At 40.9% G+C, this 15945-nt stretch overlaps 1 protein-coding gene across 1 annotated transcript in view; it reads left to right on the top strand.

The window, feature by feature from the left end:
* The first annotated feature begins 7378 nt into the window (after positions 1-7378).
* Positions 7379-15945, top strand: part of gfral (GDNF family receptor alpha like) — a 106158-nt gene continuing 97591 nt past the window's right edge. The window contains exon 1 of the mRNA XM_048531878.2: positions 7379-7483. Coding sequence (XP_048387835.1) covers positions 7462-7483 — 22 coding nt within the window. The 5' untranslated portion in view covers positions 7379-7461. The remainder of the gene's footprint in view (positions 7484-15945) is intronic.

Raw genomic sequence — 15945 nt, 5'->3', positions numbered from 1 at the left:
GAAGATCTTTGCATCCTCGCTCTCCACTGGAGTCGTACCTGAGGACTGGAGAGAGGCAAATGTAATTCCTCTCTTCAAGAAAGGAAATAGGGAAATCCCCGGCAATTATAGACCGGTAAGTCTCACGTCTGTCGTCTGCAAGGTGTTAGAAAGGATTCTGAGGGATAAGATTTATGACCATCTGGAAGAGCATGGCTTGATCAAATACAGTCAACACGGCTTTGTGAGGGGTAGGTCATGCCTTACAAACCTTATCGAGTTTTTTGAGGATGTGACTAGAAAAGTTGATGAGGGTCGAGCTGTGGATGTGGTGTATATGGACTTCAGTAAGGCATTTGATAAGGTTCCCCATGGTAGGCTCATTCAGAAGGTCAGGAGGAATGGGATACAGGGGAACTTAGCTGCTTGGATTTACTTGAGAATTAAAGGGGATGTAGGAGTACACTTAGGAGTGAAGACAGGAGGGCAAAAAGGGGATATGAGATAGTTTTGGAAGCTAAGGTAGAGGAGACTCCAAAGAGATTTTACGAGTGTATTAAGGACAAAAAGGCAATTAGGGAGAGAATTAAAGATCCAATGAGGCCATGTATGTTTGGAACTGCAGGAGATGGGTGAGATCCTAAACAAACATTTTTCATCAGCTTATGCAGTAAGATGTGGAAGCTAGAGAACTTATACACTGATATATACTAATGTCTTGACAAGAGCCCACATTACAGAAGAGGAGGTGCTGGAGATCTTAAAATGCATAAATCCCTGAAACCTGACCAAGTGTATCTCAGGACATTGCAGGAAGCTAGAGAAGAAATTGCAGGGCCTCTTACAGAGATATGTGTATCATCAACAGTCATGGGTGAAGTGCCAGAAGACTGGAGGGTGGCTAATATCATGCAATTATTTATGAAAGGCTGAAATGGAAAGCCAGGGAACTACAGGCTGAAGAGCCTGATGTCAGCAGTGGGTAAGTTGTTGGAGGCAATTGTGAGACACAGGATCGACATGCATTTGGAAAGCCAAGGTCTAATTAGGGATGGCCAACGTGGCTTTGTGTGTGGAAAAGCATGTCTCGCAAACTTGATTGAATTTTTTGAAGAGGTAACCAAGAAGACTATGAAGGCAGAGCAGCTGACATTGTCAGCATGGACTTTACTAAGGTCTTTGACAAGGTTCTGCATTGTAGTTAATATGGTTAGATCACATGGGATCCAGACAGAGTTAGCCAATTAGACTCAAAATTGGCTCAATGGTATGAGACAAAGTGTGGTGATAGAGGGCTATTGTTCAGAATGGAGGCCTGTGACCAGCAGTGTGCTGCGAGGTTTGGTGCTGGTCCACTGTTGTTCATGATTCTTATAGACAATTTGGAAGAGAATCTAGTGGCATGGTTTGTATGTTTGCAGATGACACCAAGGCTGGTGGTATAATTGACAGTGAAGCGGGGCGGCACATGGCTCAGTGGTTAACTCTGCTGCCTGCCAGCTCCAGGGATCTGGCTTCAATTCCAGCCTCGGGTTTCTATCCGTGTGGAGTTTACAAATTCTCCGTATGTCTGTGTGGGTTTCCTCCAGGTGCTCTGGTTTCCTCCCACAATGCAAAGGTATGTAGGCTAGGTGGATTGGCCAAGCTAAATTGCCCATTCTGTCCAGGGATGTGTGGGCTAGGTGGATTAGCTGTCGGAAATGCAGTGTTACAGGGATAAGGTGGGGGTGTGGAGCTGGTTGGGATGCCCTTCAGACGAGCCTAACAGCTTGCTTCTGCTCAGTTGGGATTCTATGATTCTAACGTTATCTAAGAATATAATGGGATTTTCATCAACTAGAGGAATAGCCAATGGAGTTTAATTTTGATAAATGTGAGGTATTGCATTTTGGTAAGGCAAGCCAGGGCAGGTTTTACACTATTAATGGTAGGGACCTGGGAAGTGTTGTTGAACAGAAAGACCCAGGAGTGCAGGTACATAGCTCCTTGAAAGTGGCATCACAGGTAGACAGGGTGATGAAGAAGGCATTTGGCATGCTTGCCTGCATCAGTCAAAGCACTGAATACAGGAATTGGTAAGTCATGTTACAGTTGTACATGACAAATGTAAGGCCATATTTGTAGTACTGCATACAGTTGGGTCTCACTGCTTTAGGAAGGATGTTATTCAAATGCAAAGGGTGCAAAAGAAGATTTACAAGGATGTTACCGAGACTAGACAGTTTGAGTTATAAGGAGAGGTTGGATGGGGTGGGTCTTTTCCCCTGGAGTGTAGGGGTCTGAGGGGTGGCTTGCAGAGGTTTGTAAAATCATGTGGGGCATAGATAAGGTGAATAGCTGAGGTCATTTCCCTAGGGTATAGCGTCCAAAACTAGAGGGCATAACTTTAAGGGAAGCTAGAGAAGGGAAGGATTTAAAAAAGACCTGAGAGGGAACTTATTCATCCAGAGGATGATGTGCGTATGGACCAAGCTGCTGAAGGAAGTGGTGGAGGCAAGTACAATGGCAACATTTAAAAGACGTTTGGACAGGTACTTGGATAGTAAAGGCTTAGAGGGACATGGGCTAAATGTAGGCGAATGGGACTAGTTCAGCAACCTGGTCAGCATGGACATGTTGGGCTGAAGGGTCTGTTTTCTGGTATGACTCAATGGCTCCATTGAAATCAGGAGATACATTTTTACACAAAGTGCATTAGAAATCTGGAATTCACTCTGCCAAAAACTATGGATGTTTAAAATTTTCAAGATGTGATCAATAGGTCTTTGTTAGGTGAGAGTATCAAAAAATATGCAATAAAAGCAGCAGAATAGAATTGAAATTCGACTCCACTTGAAATTTTTGAAACCAATAACATTATAAACATACTTCTTCAACAACACTGAATTGGCAGCCATTTACAGGCTGTCAATTACATACAATTTTGAACTGAGTATTCCATAGAAATCCTACAGTGTGGAAACAGGCCATTCAACCTAACAAGTCAACATCAACTCTCTGAAGATCATCCCAACCAGACTCAACCCCCTACTCTATCACCCATGGCTGATCCACCCAGCCTACACATCGATGAACACAAGGCACAATTTAACATAGCCGATCCAACTAACCTGCACCTCTTTGCATTGTGGGAGGAATCCAGAGCAAACTCCACACAGACAGTCACCAAAGGCTGGAATTGAACCCAGTTCTCTGGCTCTGTAAGGCAGCAGTGCTTAACCATTGAGCCACTGTAAAAAAAAACTTATCTCATTGATCTGCAGCAAATTCTTTAGCTGTTATTTTAGAAAGATTACAACACAGGTACATTGGGACTGATCATTCATTCATGCCCAAAGTCTCACCAAATGATGTCAAGTGCCATCTTTTGAGAATTTTTGGTCATTTTGCCACAGAGGAAAGATTGGTACGGAATGCTATTTAAACATTTAAAGAAAGTTAATTTACATAAATTTAAAATAACCTACAATGGACAATAAGGAAATGACACAGAAACCAAATTATTACTTTGTATGTCTTTGCTGCGGAAGATACAAGAAAGACCACAGAATTAGAGATCCCAGTGATTGGGGAGAATGAGGAACTGAGAAAAAGAAGGCTGTGTTGGAGAATGAACGTTGATAAGTCTCCATGACCTGATATTCTACATCCAGAATGTTGAATGGGGTGACTATAAAAATAGTCAATGCTTTGGTGATTATCTTCCAAAATTCTACAGATCGTGGAATGTTTCCTGCTGAGTGGAAGGTAGCAAATGAGAGAGAAAGCAGGAAAGTACAGAACTGTTAGCCTTACCTCAATAATAGGGAAAATGCTACATTCTAATATCAAAGACGTAATGAATAAACACTCTGATAATAGTGATCTGTTTACAGTCAGTATGCATTTTGAATCAGAAATTATGTTTGATGAACCGATTTTGTTTTATTCAAAATGTTAACAGAATCACTAAAAGATAATCGCAATGGTAGTATACTTGGATTTTCAGAAGATTTTTGACCAAATGCAGGAGGTTTACTTGTTAGCACATTAAATCAAAATTAAAGCAAATGGAATAGGGCTTATCGCACTAGTATTGATTAAACATCGGATAACAGGGAGAGAGCAGAAAGCTTGAATAAACAGATAATTCTCATGTTGACAGGCTGTGATTGGTGGAAGACAGAAATGATCATTGCCTGGGGCCCAGCTGTTCACACTATATGTTATTTGGAGGTGAGGACCAAATTCAATCTTTCCAAGTTCATAAACAACACAAATCTAAGTGGGAATTTCTGCTGTTAGCAAGATCAAAAGGATTTGAACAAGAATCAGTGAATGGGCTTGAACATGGCAGATGGCATATATTGCAGAAAATGTAAGGATATAAAATTTGGTAGGAGGAACAACTATGCAGGGTATTTCTTAAATGGTAAAAGGTTATAACGTGGACCTGTACAAATGACCCTGTCTGCCCTCGTCACTGAACACCAGCATGAAAGTACTGCCAGCAAGCAGGAAGGCCACAGTATGTTCACACATAAGGTAATCAGTACATTACTCATGACATTTTGTTTCAGTTGTATAGAACCTTGGGAAAACCACAGCCATAATACAATGTGACAGAAACTGCTGATGCTGGAGTCAGAGATAACACAGTATAGAGCTGAAGGAACACAGCAGGCCAGGCAACATCAGAGGAGCAGGGAAGTTGATGTTTCGGGTCAATTTCTGAAGGAAGGTCCCAAACTGAAAAGTCAACTTTCCTGCTCCTCTGATGCTGCCTGACCTTCTGAGTTCCTCCAGCTCTACACTGTGTTGTCTCTAGAATACTAGAATGTGTATGTTTTGTCCCATTATCTTGGGAAGAATATTATAGCCATAGAGTTGAAATTTCACCAAACTTGTTCCTGGGGTGGCTTGGCTGTACAGGTAACAGAGGTTGAGAAAATTGGGTGTGTATGTGATATTTTCCTACCAGATAATGACAATATGCTGGATACAACTGGGCATTGAAGAAAGAGTAATGGAACTCAAAGAGGGCCTTCATATGGGATCTACCTAAAGTAATGTGTAGCCTGATAGTGAGTCTGAATATTAGAGACTACTGGCATCAGGTCTAAAGTGAATACCGAATGGCATTCAAACATGTTTGACAATAGTGCACAGAAGAAATGTTGGATTTTCCAGAGTGAGGAAATATTAGAAAATTTAAGACTAGAGTTGCATGTGCGAAAGACTGTCAATTACACCAGTCATGCCTTGGGCAGTGTGCCTTTGTGTCTGCTGTGTCATTACACTGCCAATGAAGGGGAATGCCGGGTTTCCAGTGCTTCTCTGGTTGTGAATGGTCTTTCAAAGATGGTGCAGGTACAAGGGATGCCAATATTTCAATGGCTATGTGCTGAATGTCAAGTTGTTCCCAGAACGGCACACTGTAAGATGGGGTTGGATTTGGATATGAGGGAAATCATAGGGGCAGGATGGGTAGTAATTGAGGTTCTTACAATTTTGTGCAATCATAATAGCAGGCTGCAAAAATACCAGGACTATGCAATATTAGACCACTTTAATGCCAGCACCATGGAATATTGCACCCCCATTACAATGCCAGGACTGTGCAATATCAGCCATCACAGTTCCAGGATCATGGAATATTGGGCCATTACAATAATAGGACCATGCTATGTCAGCCATCACAATACTTTTACAGTCTAATGTCAGGCCATAAAGATAGCTGTTCATTCTGATATCCCACAAATAATAATACCAGATATTTGTACTTTCAGATGACAGCAATCATATTCAGTCATTTGCACAATACGTCCAACTTCCCAGTAAAGATATTGTATAAAATTGTGGCGTAAGATTGGTGACCTGCACAAGATGCAAAGTGATTCAGATCATACGGTAAACAATGAATTCACTCGTTAGCACATTCTTCATCAGTGGTAAAAGTGACCAAAAGTGAAATAGATCCATTCATGATTTTTTTGTGGTACAGAATGAGTGCTGATTTGATCATGGTATCAATTATCAGGTAGGATAGTATTGATATGTCCTACTTCAGTGTTGTGCTTAAGCAGTGAGTTGGTGGCTCAGCTCCTATTCATATGGTTGTCATGGGCCTGTAGGAATCCCAGAGTGTATACTGACCAGTGAGCATTTAGCCCTGTGTGGTGTCCTGATTACCCGGGAAGGGATAAGTGTCTCAAAAATTTGAACAACTAGTGAAGTTGGCTGTCTTGTGCTGCTATTGTGCCTTAATTTCATCAATGGTTTCCTCCACTAACAGGACGCCTGCTTCAAGCCAAAGAAGTGTTTTGCCTACCACACAAATGAGCAATGTGATATGAGTTTCAGCGCTGATATATTGCCGAGTACGTCCCAATGGCTGGTAGACCGTATCAGGGTGTGATGTATTTGCGCAAACTAGATGCTACGGGTATAAATACACAAGGCTCTGTTTTATATTTTATGTGATATTTCTCTGGCAATTGGAGACAGCAGCAGCAGTGGATAGGACACAGTTCCTCATGACATTCAGGGCAGCAGCGATAATGGCAGTAACAGTGGCAAAGCCTCTCCTGAGATTGGAGGCGGCAACAACAGCAAGAACGTGGCTCCTCCTAGTGATTGATGCAAGACTCACAGGCTGACCAAAATTCCAGGCCATAGCTAGGCCCAGATGCCTGCATCAGTGGCCCCAAACACCTTTATGGAGATACAACTTCAACTTTAAGATCTCGTCATTTTTCTGATGTTTTCACTTTCTTTTGTTGCTGCTACTGTTTTCGTCAATTTCAGGTTTTGTAACCAAGATGTTGCTGGAGAAAGGCAACTTTGTACACTTTTCACTGTATTCATGTATTCCTATACTTTAACTATGCATGACAATTAAATCTAATTCTAATTCTATCAACAATGTGTATTTACACAGTAAACGGCGTTCCGTGCAACTTTGAAGTGATTATTAAAATGATTAGTGGATTTCCCCTGAATTTCTCAGGACTTAGTAACTTCTTTTGGCAGTGTTTCTCCGTGTTAACCATGTGTGTCTCACAAGGTGATATCCCAGGCTCAGTGCTATGGGTCCCTCCACGTGCTTTTCTCGCCTTGAAGTGGTCAGCGGGGAATGTATTATTTCTGATGCCTTGGAATTATCAGTATTAACACCAGTTCCCTTGTGACCTGCTCCTAAGGTATGCTGTGTCTAGGTGCTGAGCCAGATGACTTCGAGGTCTCAATGTGAGTTTGGGGGGAGGGGGGGTGGTGAGGAGTGCGGGTGCGGTGTCCTGTCTCCAGGCCGCCTGGAAAGCAGGTAATCGCCCAGCTAGGATCTGTGTGGAGGGAGGGCGAAGAAACTGACGTCAGGTTGAGAGCTGTCCATTCATGCAGTGCTGAAATCGAATCTCAGCCGTCTCCACTCATCAGCCTAACAGGGCAATCAACACCTTGCCACAGAGACATCTGCCCCTGTTACCCTCTCCGATCAGCACAGCCATGAGGCGCACATTCTTGGTCGGTGAGTGAGGACAATTTTTTTTATTGTCACTGGTTACACTCATGCTGCTAGGAAGCAGGGAATGCAGAGACAGGGGAGCGATTAACCTCAAAGACTGTTATCCAGAAGTGTGCTAGTTTAGGAGTTGGTGTCATTGTGTTTTTAATGGCTAAAATTCCTGCGTTTTGAATTTGACAAGGCTTGCTAAATCCTTAACATCATCACATGCAGGTGGTTGTTTAAGCCACTTTGTGTCAAGTGCCGTGACTTTCAAAGTTTCACAGTTATTTGCGATTTTAGTTTCTCGTTCCGATTTAAGAATGCTATGTCGAATATTTGTGATTAGAGGTGACTTTAAAGCTTGTTTCTAAGGGATCGAACCGACTCTACAATGAAAACGTACAACTTCCTCGACCTTTCTATCGAATTTAATCAGCTTTTAGGAGGAGGAACATTGTACGTTGAAAGAGTTTGTAGATCGCGATTTTCACCACCTCGGTACGTCCCAAGCTCAGTCCAGCTAACAAAGCACTTTTGAACTATAATCAAAATTTGGCAGCCACTTTGCGCACAGCAAGATCCCATCGAACAGCAGTCCGCTAAAGACAGCCCTTGTTTTACCCACTTTGTTCGAACAAAATGCAAACAGCGAGCTTTTGGAGCCAAGGATACAGTGCCAAATATGTCATTTCCCACAGAACAAAGTGGGGCACGTGTCAAAGTGTAGGGGAGCTGCTTTGAGCAGTGTTGGCGGAAAGAAAAAAACCGAGATCGTTGTCAAATGATTACAAAGTGAAACATCCATTTCAGCAAATGAAACATTCAGTCTGATAATGTAGTCACTCTACCACCTGATGAAATTTAAAGTGGGATGCTTGTGTGTAAATGAATATTCCCACGTTTACTCAGGGCAATAATAAAGCAATCATTCAGCGCAATAGGGTCACGTAAGAGACATTTAGAGCCTGGGCTGCGATGAAATTCCTTCTGGAACGGGCAGCTCCCATTACTCAGCCTCACTTAGCAAAAGGTCAGATCAGATTAGATGCTGGGGAGAAAAGCTATTTTTCTTTGAAGAAAAGACTTTACCCCAATTATACCTAAACTGAAAAAATACCCTGAAGCCTCAATCAGAAGTAATGCTCGTTTCCTCTCTAAAACAGATGTACCTGGAACTGGGGGAACTCTTAAAATGAAATTCAGTTTGACTGTATGCTGTAATCAGTTAAATTGTCCTGTAGCATTTTGACCACGTGTTGATTCTTCGCATAAAATTATTGTCTGCAATTTTAATGTAGAGGTTGATTTGGTATTTTTAAATGTATTTGCAATTAAAGTCGATAAATTAATATCCAATGGCTGTCTTTTCACATTTGTTGCTCATGTTAGAGTGTGTTTTAACAAAAGTTTGTGTCAAGGACACCAGCAGATGAAGCATCTGATGTAAAGTGTTTTTGGATGTATTGTTCTTTCATAGAGAAGACAGTCTATGTCAATCATCTTTAGATGCAGTTGGAGTTAAAGGACTCATAGGGTTGAAAAATTAGATTGTCAAGAAAGACCATTCTAAAATCCCCTTCTCTGATTGGTATTTCTTGCCTGGCTAAAATTGTAAAAAGAACAATTCAAATTAAAAAGTTGCAAAAAACACTTAAGAGTCTGCTGGGAGACAGCAAGTTACATCATGATAAATTAGTGCATTGTAAATAAATGATTTGATGGCCAGGAGAAAGAAGGCGAGCATTAGTGAACAGTAATAGCTTGCATTCCCAGAACTACCATAGCTGATCAGAATCAGCACCATGTGAGTGCTTAAACTGCCCCAACTGGCTTATCTCTGCTCTTGTCCTGTCCACTAATGGGTGGAATGAATGTTCTAACAGGCTTCATGCTGGGATATGCAGACTTCAGCTCATTAGTGCTGGTTGCATGCAGTCACCAACAAACACAACTGTTATGACCACAGACAAATTAGTCAGTCATTTATCACATTAATTAAACTAAGACAATGACTTTGAATTCTTTAAAAGAAAATAGGCTATTGAGGGAAATATATAGCACAATCAATATGAGAGGAAACACTGAAAACTGAAAAGAAAAACCTATCTGCTCAAATGTGGCCAGATTTATTGTATGTTTTCAACTCCTAAGATTATTTCATCCAATGCAATCTATTTTCTATAATTAAGTAATGACAACTGATTTCTTGCATTGCTTGGGTAATAGATAGATCATGCAGCAAAGAAGTTATAGACAGCCTACCACTACTTCACTACTGCTATAATTATTTGAATGCATTCCAGAAGTGAGGAGCCTCACCCACATGTAAGCATTTTTAAAGCACCCTGTTCAGGCATGTCTGGGACAAATAGGATTTGAACTAGGTATTCTGGCCAGGCAGTAGTGATACCACCATTGTATCACAAGTGCTCCTCTGGTGATGAATGTTCAGACCATAAGAACAGGACAAGGACACTCAGGCCTGCTATGATCTATATTTTAAGTCAATCTACTCACCTCAGTTTTGTGACCTGAAATAACCTTGTTTATCAAAATTTCACCAGTTTCAGCCTTGAAACTTTCAATTGATTGAACCTCAACAGCTCGTTTTCTAATATCCCTTGTGCAAAAAAATGTTTCCTGCAAACACTCCTGAATGGCATAGTACTAATTTTAAAGCTATGGTGTGTTATTCAGGAATCCTCAACCAGAGGAAATAATTTCTCTCTGCTTATCCTATCAAATCCTTTAATCGTCTTAAACTCCTCAATAGATCATCCCTTAATCTTCTCTACTTGAAATAAAACCAGCTTTGTTTATATAACGTCTGCTCATAATTTAACTCTCTTAGACCTCATATCAAGACCTTCAATGTATTTGCTTCTCATTCAGCCACCACTTTTTTTGCTGAGTCCTTTTCAACTTCTTTCAAGTCACTGTCCAGATTACAATGGTAGTTGAAATTGCACTTTTCTGTCCCAGTTACAATGGCCTTGATCAGATCAGCAAGTGGGCCGAGGAGTGGCAGATGGAGTTTAATTTAGATACGCATGAGGTGCTGCATTTTAGAAAAACAAATGCTAACACTAAGATCCAGGGGAGTGTTGCTGAACAAAGAGACCTTGGAGAGCAGGCATATAGTTTTCTGAAAGTAGAGTCACAGGTAGGCAGAGTAGTGAAGAAGGTGTTTGGTACGCTTGCCTTTATTGGTCAGAGCATTGAGTATAAGAATTTGGAGGTCATGTTGTGGCTGTACTGGACGTTGGTTCAGCCACTTTCGGAATACCGCATTCAATTTCGGTGTCCCTGCTATGGGAAGGATATTGTAAATCTGAAAGGGTTCAGAAATGATTTATGAGGATGTTGCCAGGGTTGGAGGTTTTGAGATACTGGGAGAGGCTGAATAGGCTGGGGCTATTTTCCTTAGAATGTTGGAGGCTGAGGGGTGACCTTATAGAAGTTTATAAAATTGTGAGGGGCATGGATAGGATGAATAGCCAAGATCTTTTCCCCAGGGCAGTGGAGACCAAAACAAGAGGGCATAGGTTTAAGCTGAGATGGGAAAGATTTAAAAGGGCCTTAAGGGGAAACCTTTTAATGCAGATGGTGGTGCGCGTATGGAATGAACTGCCAGAGGAGGCGGTGGAGGCTGTGCGGTTGCAGCATTTGAAGGGCATCTGGATGGGTATATGAATGATGGGCAGTGTGGGGTGTGGAGGGATATGGGCCAAATGCTGGCAGATGGGACAGGATTGGCTTAGGATACCTGGTCAACGTAGGTTGGACCGATGGGTTTGTTTCCATGATTTGGAGCTCTATGACTCTATGACTTTACTGGGAAACATGTAAAACAATATGGGTTATTTTAAAATCGTAATCTTTCCAATTAAAACACCCTGCTTCCTCCCAAAACTCAGAATGTCATCCCACATATACAGAGATCAAAATTGCATTGCCTACTAGGTGTTTTTGTAAGACCTTATGCATCAACACTCTTGTATCTCCCCTAGTTGTGCAAGTATTCAGCCTACTTTCTGGAAGAGTATGAGGGAAGACAAACCAGTCTTAAGTTGACGACTAGTTTGTAAATTCTGAATATAAATGTGAATGCTTAATACCATAGATTATAATAGCCTTTTGCTACTGAAGATTTTGGACTGTGTCTGCAAATGCTATATGTGTTTTTGAAAGGGTTAATACTGAGTGCCAGAAGCATCACCATTGTGATGATGCCATGTGGACTTCAGGGCACAACAGCTTAGGATCACAAAGGTGTTAGACTGAACACCTCGTCTTCCTTGGTGTCTAACTGTGTTTTTTTATGTCAATCTATCTTGTAAATAGAGGCCAAAATATGATATCCAGTATCTTGTTACTGACAGGACCTATAAACTGTTTTCCTTGATCACACTAGACCTAGCAGGGCCCATAGTTCACTATATCGATATAAGGTAGTGGCAGTAATCTTCATCTTGAGAAGCAGCTCATTCAGCAATATGAGATGACAAGCCCGTACAAAAGTCATTGTTTAAGCCATGGCTTCAAGTCACCTATACTACCTATTACTGGCACAAGAAGATTGGTCAGTTGTTTATCTGCAAGGTTTAATCTTACGCAGTGCATATGTAACAAAAAAAACAGCAAATACAGACACTACAGACTTCAAATTGATTTGTCCCATTTTTTTCTCTGCATTTTGATCCTTGATAACTTGATCCAACAACGCAGTTTCCACATGTACCATGCTGATAACCCAGCTCTACCTCACTACCACTGTTCTTCACGCTTCTCCTTCCTCTGGATTGTCAGACTGTTTTTCAGATTGATGTTGGATCCACTATTTAATTTCAGAAATTTCCTCCAAAATGATTTTTGGAAGCCACTGTCCTTGCAATGCTGCACAAACTCAGTATGTTAACTGTCAACTCCACTCCTTTCCCTGCAACTATGTGGCTGAATTAGACCATTCACAACATTGGTGCTACATTTAACCCCAACTACTCATCTGTATAATCACTGAGCTCATCTGTTTCTATGTCTGGAACATCAACTGATTCTGCTCCTGTCTCTGCTCATCTACTGCTGAAAACATCATCCATGCTTTTATCCCCTTTAGACTTGACTATTCCAATGTTTTCCTGCCCAACCTCCATTTTCTATCCTCCATACACTTAACCACATTCACAAATTTGCTGCACGTGGATGAGTCTTGCACCCAGCCGCATACCCATCATTCCCGCACTAATATTGGTGCCCAAAAAGGCAATACCTTTGTTTTAAAGTTCTCATCCTTGTGATCTCCTCCAATCCTTCACATTCTGAGTTATCTTCCCTCGTTTAATTCTGAGCAACCCCTTTTGAATAGATTCACCATTGGTGATTAGGCTCTCAGTTCTATGATTGCCTTCATCAATATTTCTGTCCTTTTAATCCTGCTTGCATCCTTTAAGATGTATCCTTCAAACCTCTACCTCATCTGTCTTAATGTCTCCTTATGTGAATCAGTAATAAATTTTCTTTTGTATTGCTTCTCCCAAATGCCCTGGAGTGGCTTATTTTATGAGAAGTGCTGTACTAATACAAGTTGTTGACATCACCCAAGTATATATCATGCAACCTCATTGGATCTTCAATTCAACATGAGACTTTCAAGTGGTATCACTGATTGCAACTTGTTTAAGCTTTGAATGAATTTCAGTGGCATCCCTCTAAAGAGTCCAATTAATATTTCCTTGAAGGTAAAACCCTCTAGCTTTACTGTGGGAGTAGGAATTGCAAACTTAAGATTTCCTCCTGCTAACTAAGAAACTAACAGCATGCTAGAATCATATTATCACAGCATTAACAGCTGAAGCTTTCTTTGTTTTCTCTCAAGTCCTCAATGCACCCTGCACTTCAGTTGTTTATTTTTGTCCATGAAAGCAACAAATCTATGTTTCCTGGATCTATTCAAATCATGCTTTCAGAGAGCAAACATACAGTCACAAATAGATTAAGCAATGTCAATAACTTTCAAGCAAAATTTCTCTGAGTGTTATGTTGCCATCGTAAACATCCTACCAGAGCTCACCAAACATCAATATATAAAAGGTGAAAGAGCCATGGATGTGGGAAATCTATAAGTCCTGAACAAAAACAGTAAATTCTGGAAATGACCAGCAAGTCTGGTGAAATCTGTAGAGGTAAAAACATTTAATGTTTCAGCTCACGTCCTTTCACAGAGCTGAGAAAAGTTAAAACTTTTGAGTAAGTGAAAGGAGAAACCTAGGAAGGGCAAAATCTGGGAAAAAGGTGGAGGGGAGGACAGATTCAAGACAAATTCTTTCATGGGACAAGGCCAATATGAATAAAAATGAGACCTGTGCGAGTCCAAGTTTTCTGGAATTACTGGTTGACAGCCTATCATCAGAAATGAAAACAGAAAAGTCAAGGAAGGGAGAGAAGAGTCAAATTACATGAAGGTGAGGGAAGGATGGAAATTGAAACCAAAGTCATTGAAAGTTTTCCAATTCAGGTCAGAGCAAGAAGCAAAACCAGTACCTGCCTTTATCCCAGAACAGCTCTTCTCAAAGTCATAGATAACATCCCCAAGTGACCATGACCACAGTTAACTTTCACTCCCTGCCTTCCTTGATCTGTCTTGCTCCTTGACATGGTTTGCCACAGTATCCTGTGATGTAATTTGTTATTTACACACATTTCATTATTATTTACTTTTGAGCTTGGGTTTTTGAATTTTGAGCTCGTGATTTTCTGTGCATCTGAAAGGATTTAATGATTAATTTGTAAGGATTTCTGTAGCCATAGTGATTTATGTTAAAATCATTTGAGAATGATAGGTGGCAATAACTAATGAACCTTCTGTTTATTTTGGGAGAGTTTGAGAGGACAAAGTACAATGCTGTGCGTTAAGCTTTCTGATGGAAGATTCCGGAAATATTTTTGTGCTTGGGGATTGGAAGTAAAACATCTTTTGTTTGGAGAGATAGCTTTCAGTTTCAGTCTGGGGTACTTCTGCAATGTTCTTAGCCGAAGATGGATGTGAATAGCTATTGCTCCTGAGTCCTCACACCAACTCCCTTCACTATATATGCCACTGTCCACCCTCCCAAAAATCACCACTCTTCAAACATTCTGACTTGGCCTTGACATTTCCAGATTCAAGTGTTCTGGGATATTGAGGAAACACTCACTAAAAATCTACATGCTCTGGAAGTCTACTTCTGAAAATGGAGACCTTGACCAAACATCCACAAGACTGCCATTTCAGTCTTGCACCTGAATTAACTTGTAAGGTCAGAAGAACACTTCCAGAATGGAAGATACCCATGACTCAAAGCCAAAACACCTTAGCAGCAGATTTGGCATACATTGGCTCTAGTGTTCTGGAGGTGTTGCTGGTAGATTAGGATTAACCTCATATGCAAACTGGAGCATCAGAGCTAACATAACATACACTGCTTCACTTCCCCTAACTTCCCAACAGCAGAGTGTCACTGCACAATCTCGTTTTGTCTATGCCACTTCTTACAGTATGTTTAGAACTGTTATCTGTGTTCCCATATTGGCAAACGTGTTGTGACAATGTTACAAAATGTGTTGCCACCAGAGGAAAAGAGGAAAAAGATAAAATGGCAATGAATGTGGAGTTGGGAGATGTTGTTGGAACAGCTTCGTCCAAGCAAAATGACTCAGTTGTAGGACATGAATGTTCTATTTCTCACAAAAGAAAAATAGTACATGAAAACAACATCATCAGATGGTCACAGCGAGAAGCCAACTCGATGATTGATCTCAGTACTACACTTGGCAAAGGCAACAAGCAGCTACATGCAGCATTGGAAATGTGTAGCAAGTCAAAAGGGAAGTCAAAACCCAAAAAATTGTTGATTACCTCCTGGCAGCTGCCAACACCACCGGCAGAAGTGGGCCATGTAAGCATACCACAGCTAAATGGCAAGAAAATTCAGGCAAAGTTGAGAAGGATCACTCTGAACAGACTTGTATGTTCTCTTCCAAATTCAGAAAACAACCATGAGTCGGTGACCATTGACTGCTTGTGTGGATCCTTTCCTAAATGTAGGAGCGTATTTCAATGTGTTGGGAGAAAAAAACATTCAGCAATAAACAGGATCATCCTGCTCTCTGCTGACCAAAGAACGTAAAGATCTTGCTTTATAACAATAAAAAGGCACTGAAATTGTTCAGCATCATGCTCATTCAAAGCATCAGAAGAAAGGCTGTCTTTTATGTCCTAAATGTGACACACTTATCAATTTTTGCACAGCAACAAATCTCCACACAATCACTGTCACATATGTGATTCCTGATTGCAATCAGCAGTACACTTCAATCGCATGCTGGTTGCTTTATTGGCCGTGGCAAACTGAAGGGCGTAAATTGCATATTGATTTCTACTTATGATGCATTAACAATGACGAAGATTGTTTAACATCAGGAATCAGATCGAAAAGGAACATCAG

The sequence above is a fragment of the Stegostoma tigrinum genome, chromosome 4 (genome assembly GCF_030684315.1).
Source record: "Stegostoma tigrinum isolate sSteTig4 chromosome 4, sSteTig4.hap1, whole genome shotgun sequence".
In the NCBI taxonomy this organism is placed as follows: Eukaryota; Metazoa; Chordata; class Chondrichthyes; order Orectolobiformes; family Stegostomatidae; genus Stegostoma; species Stegostoma tigrinum.
The sequence above is the reverse complement of the archived record's forward strand: the minus strand, read 5'-3'. Positions and strand labels throughout refer to the sequence as shown.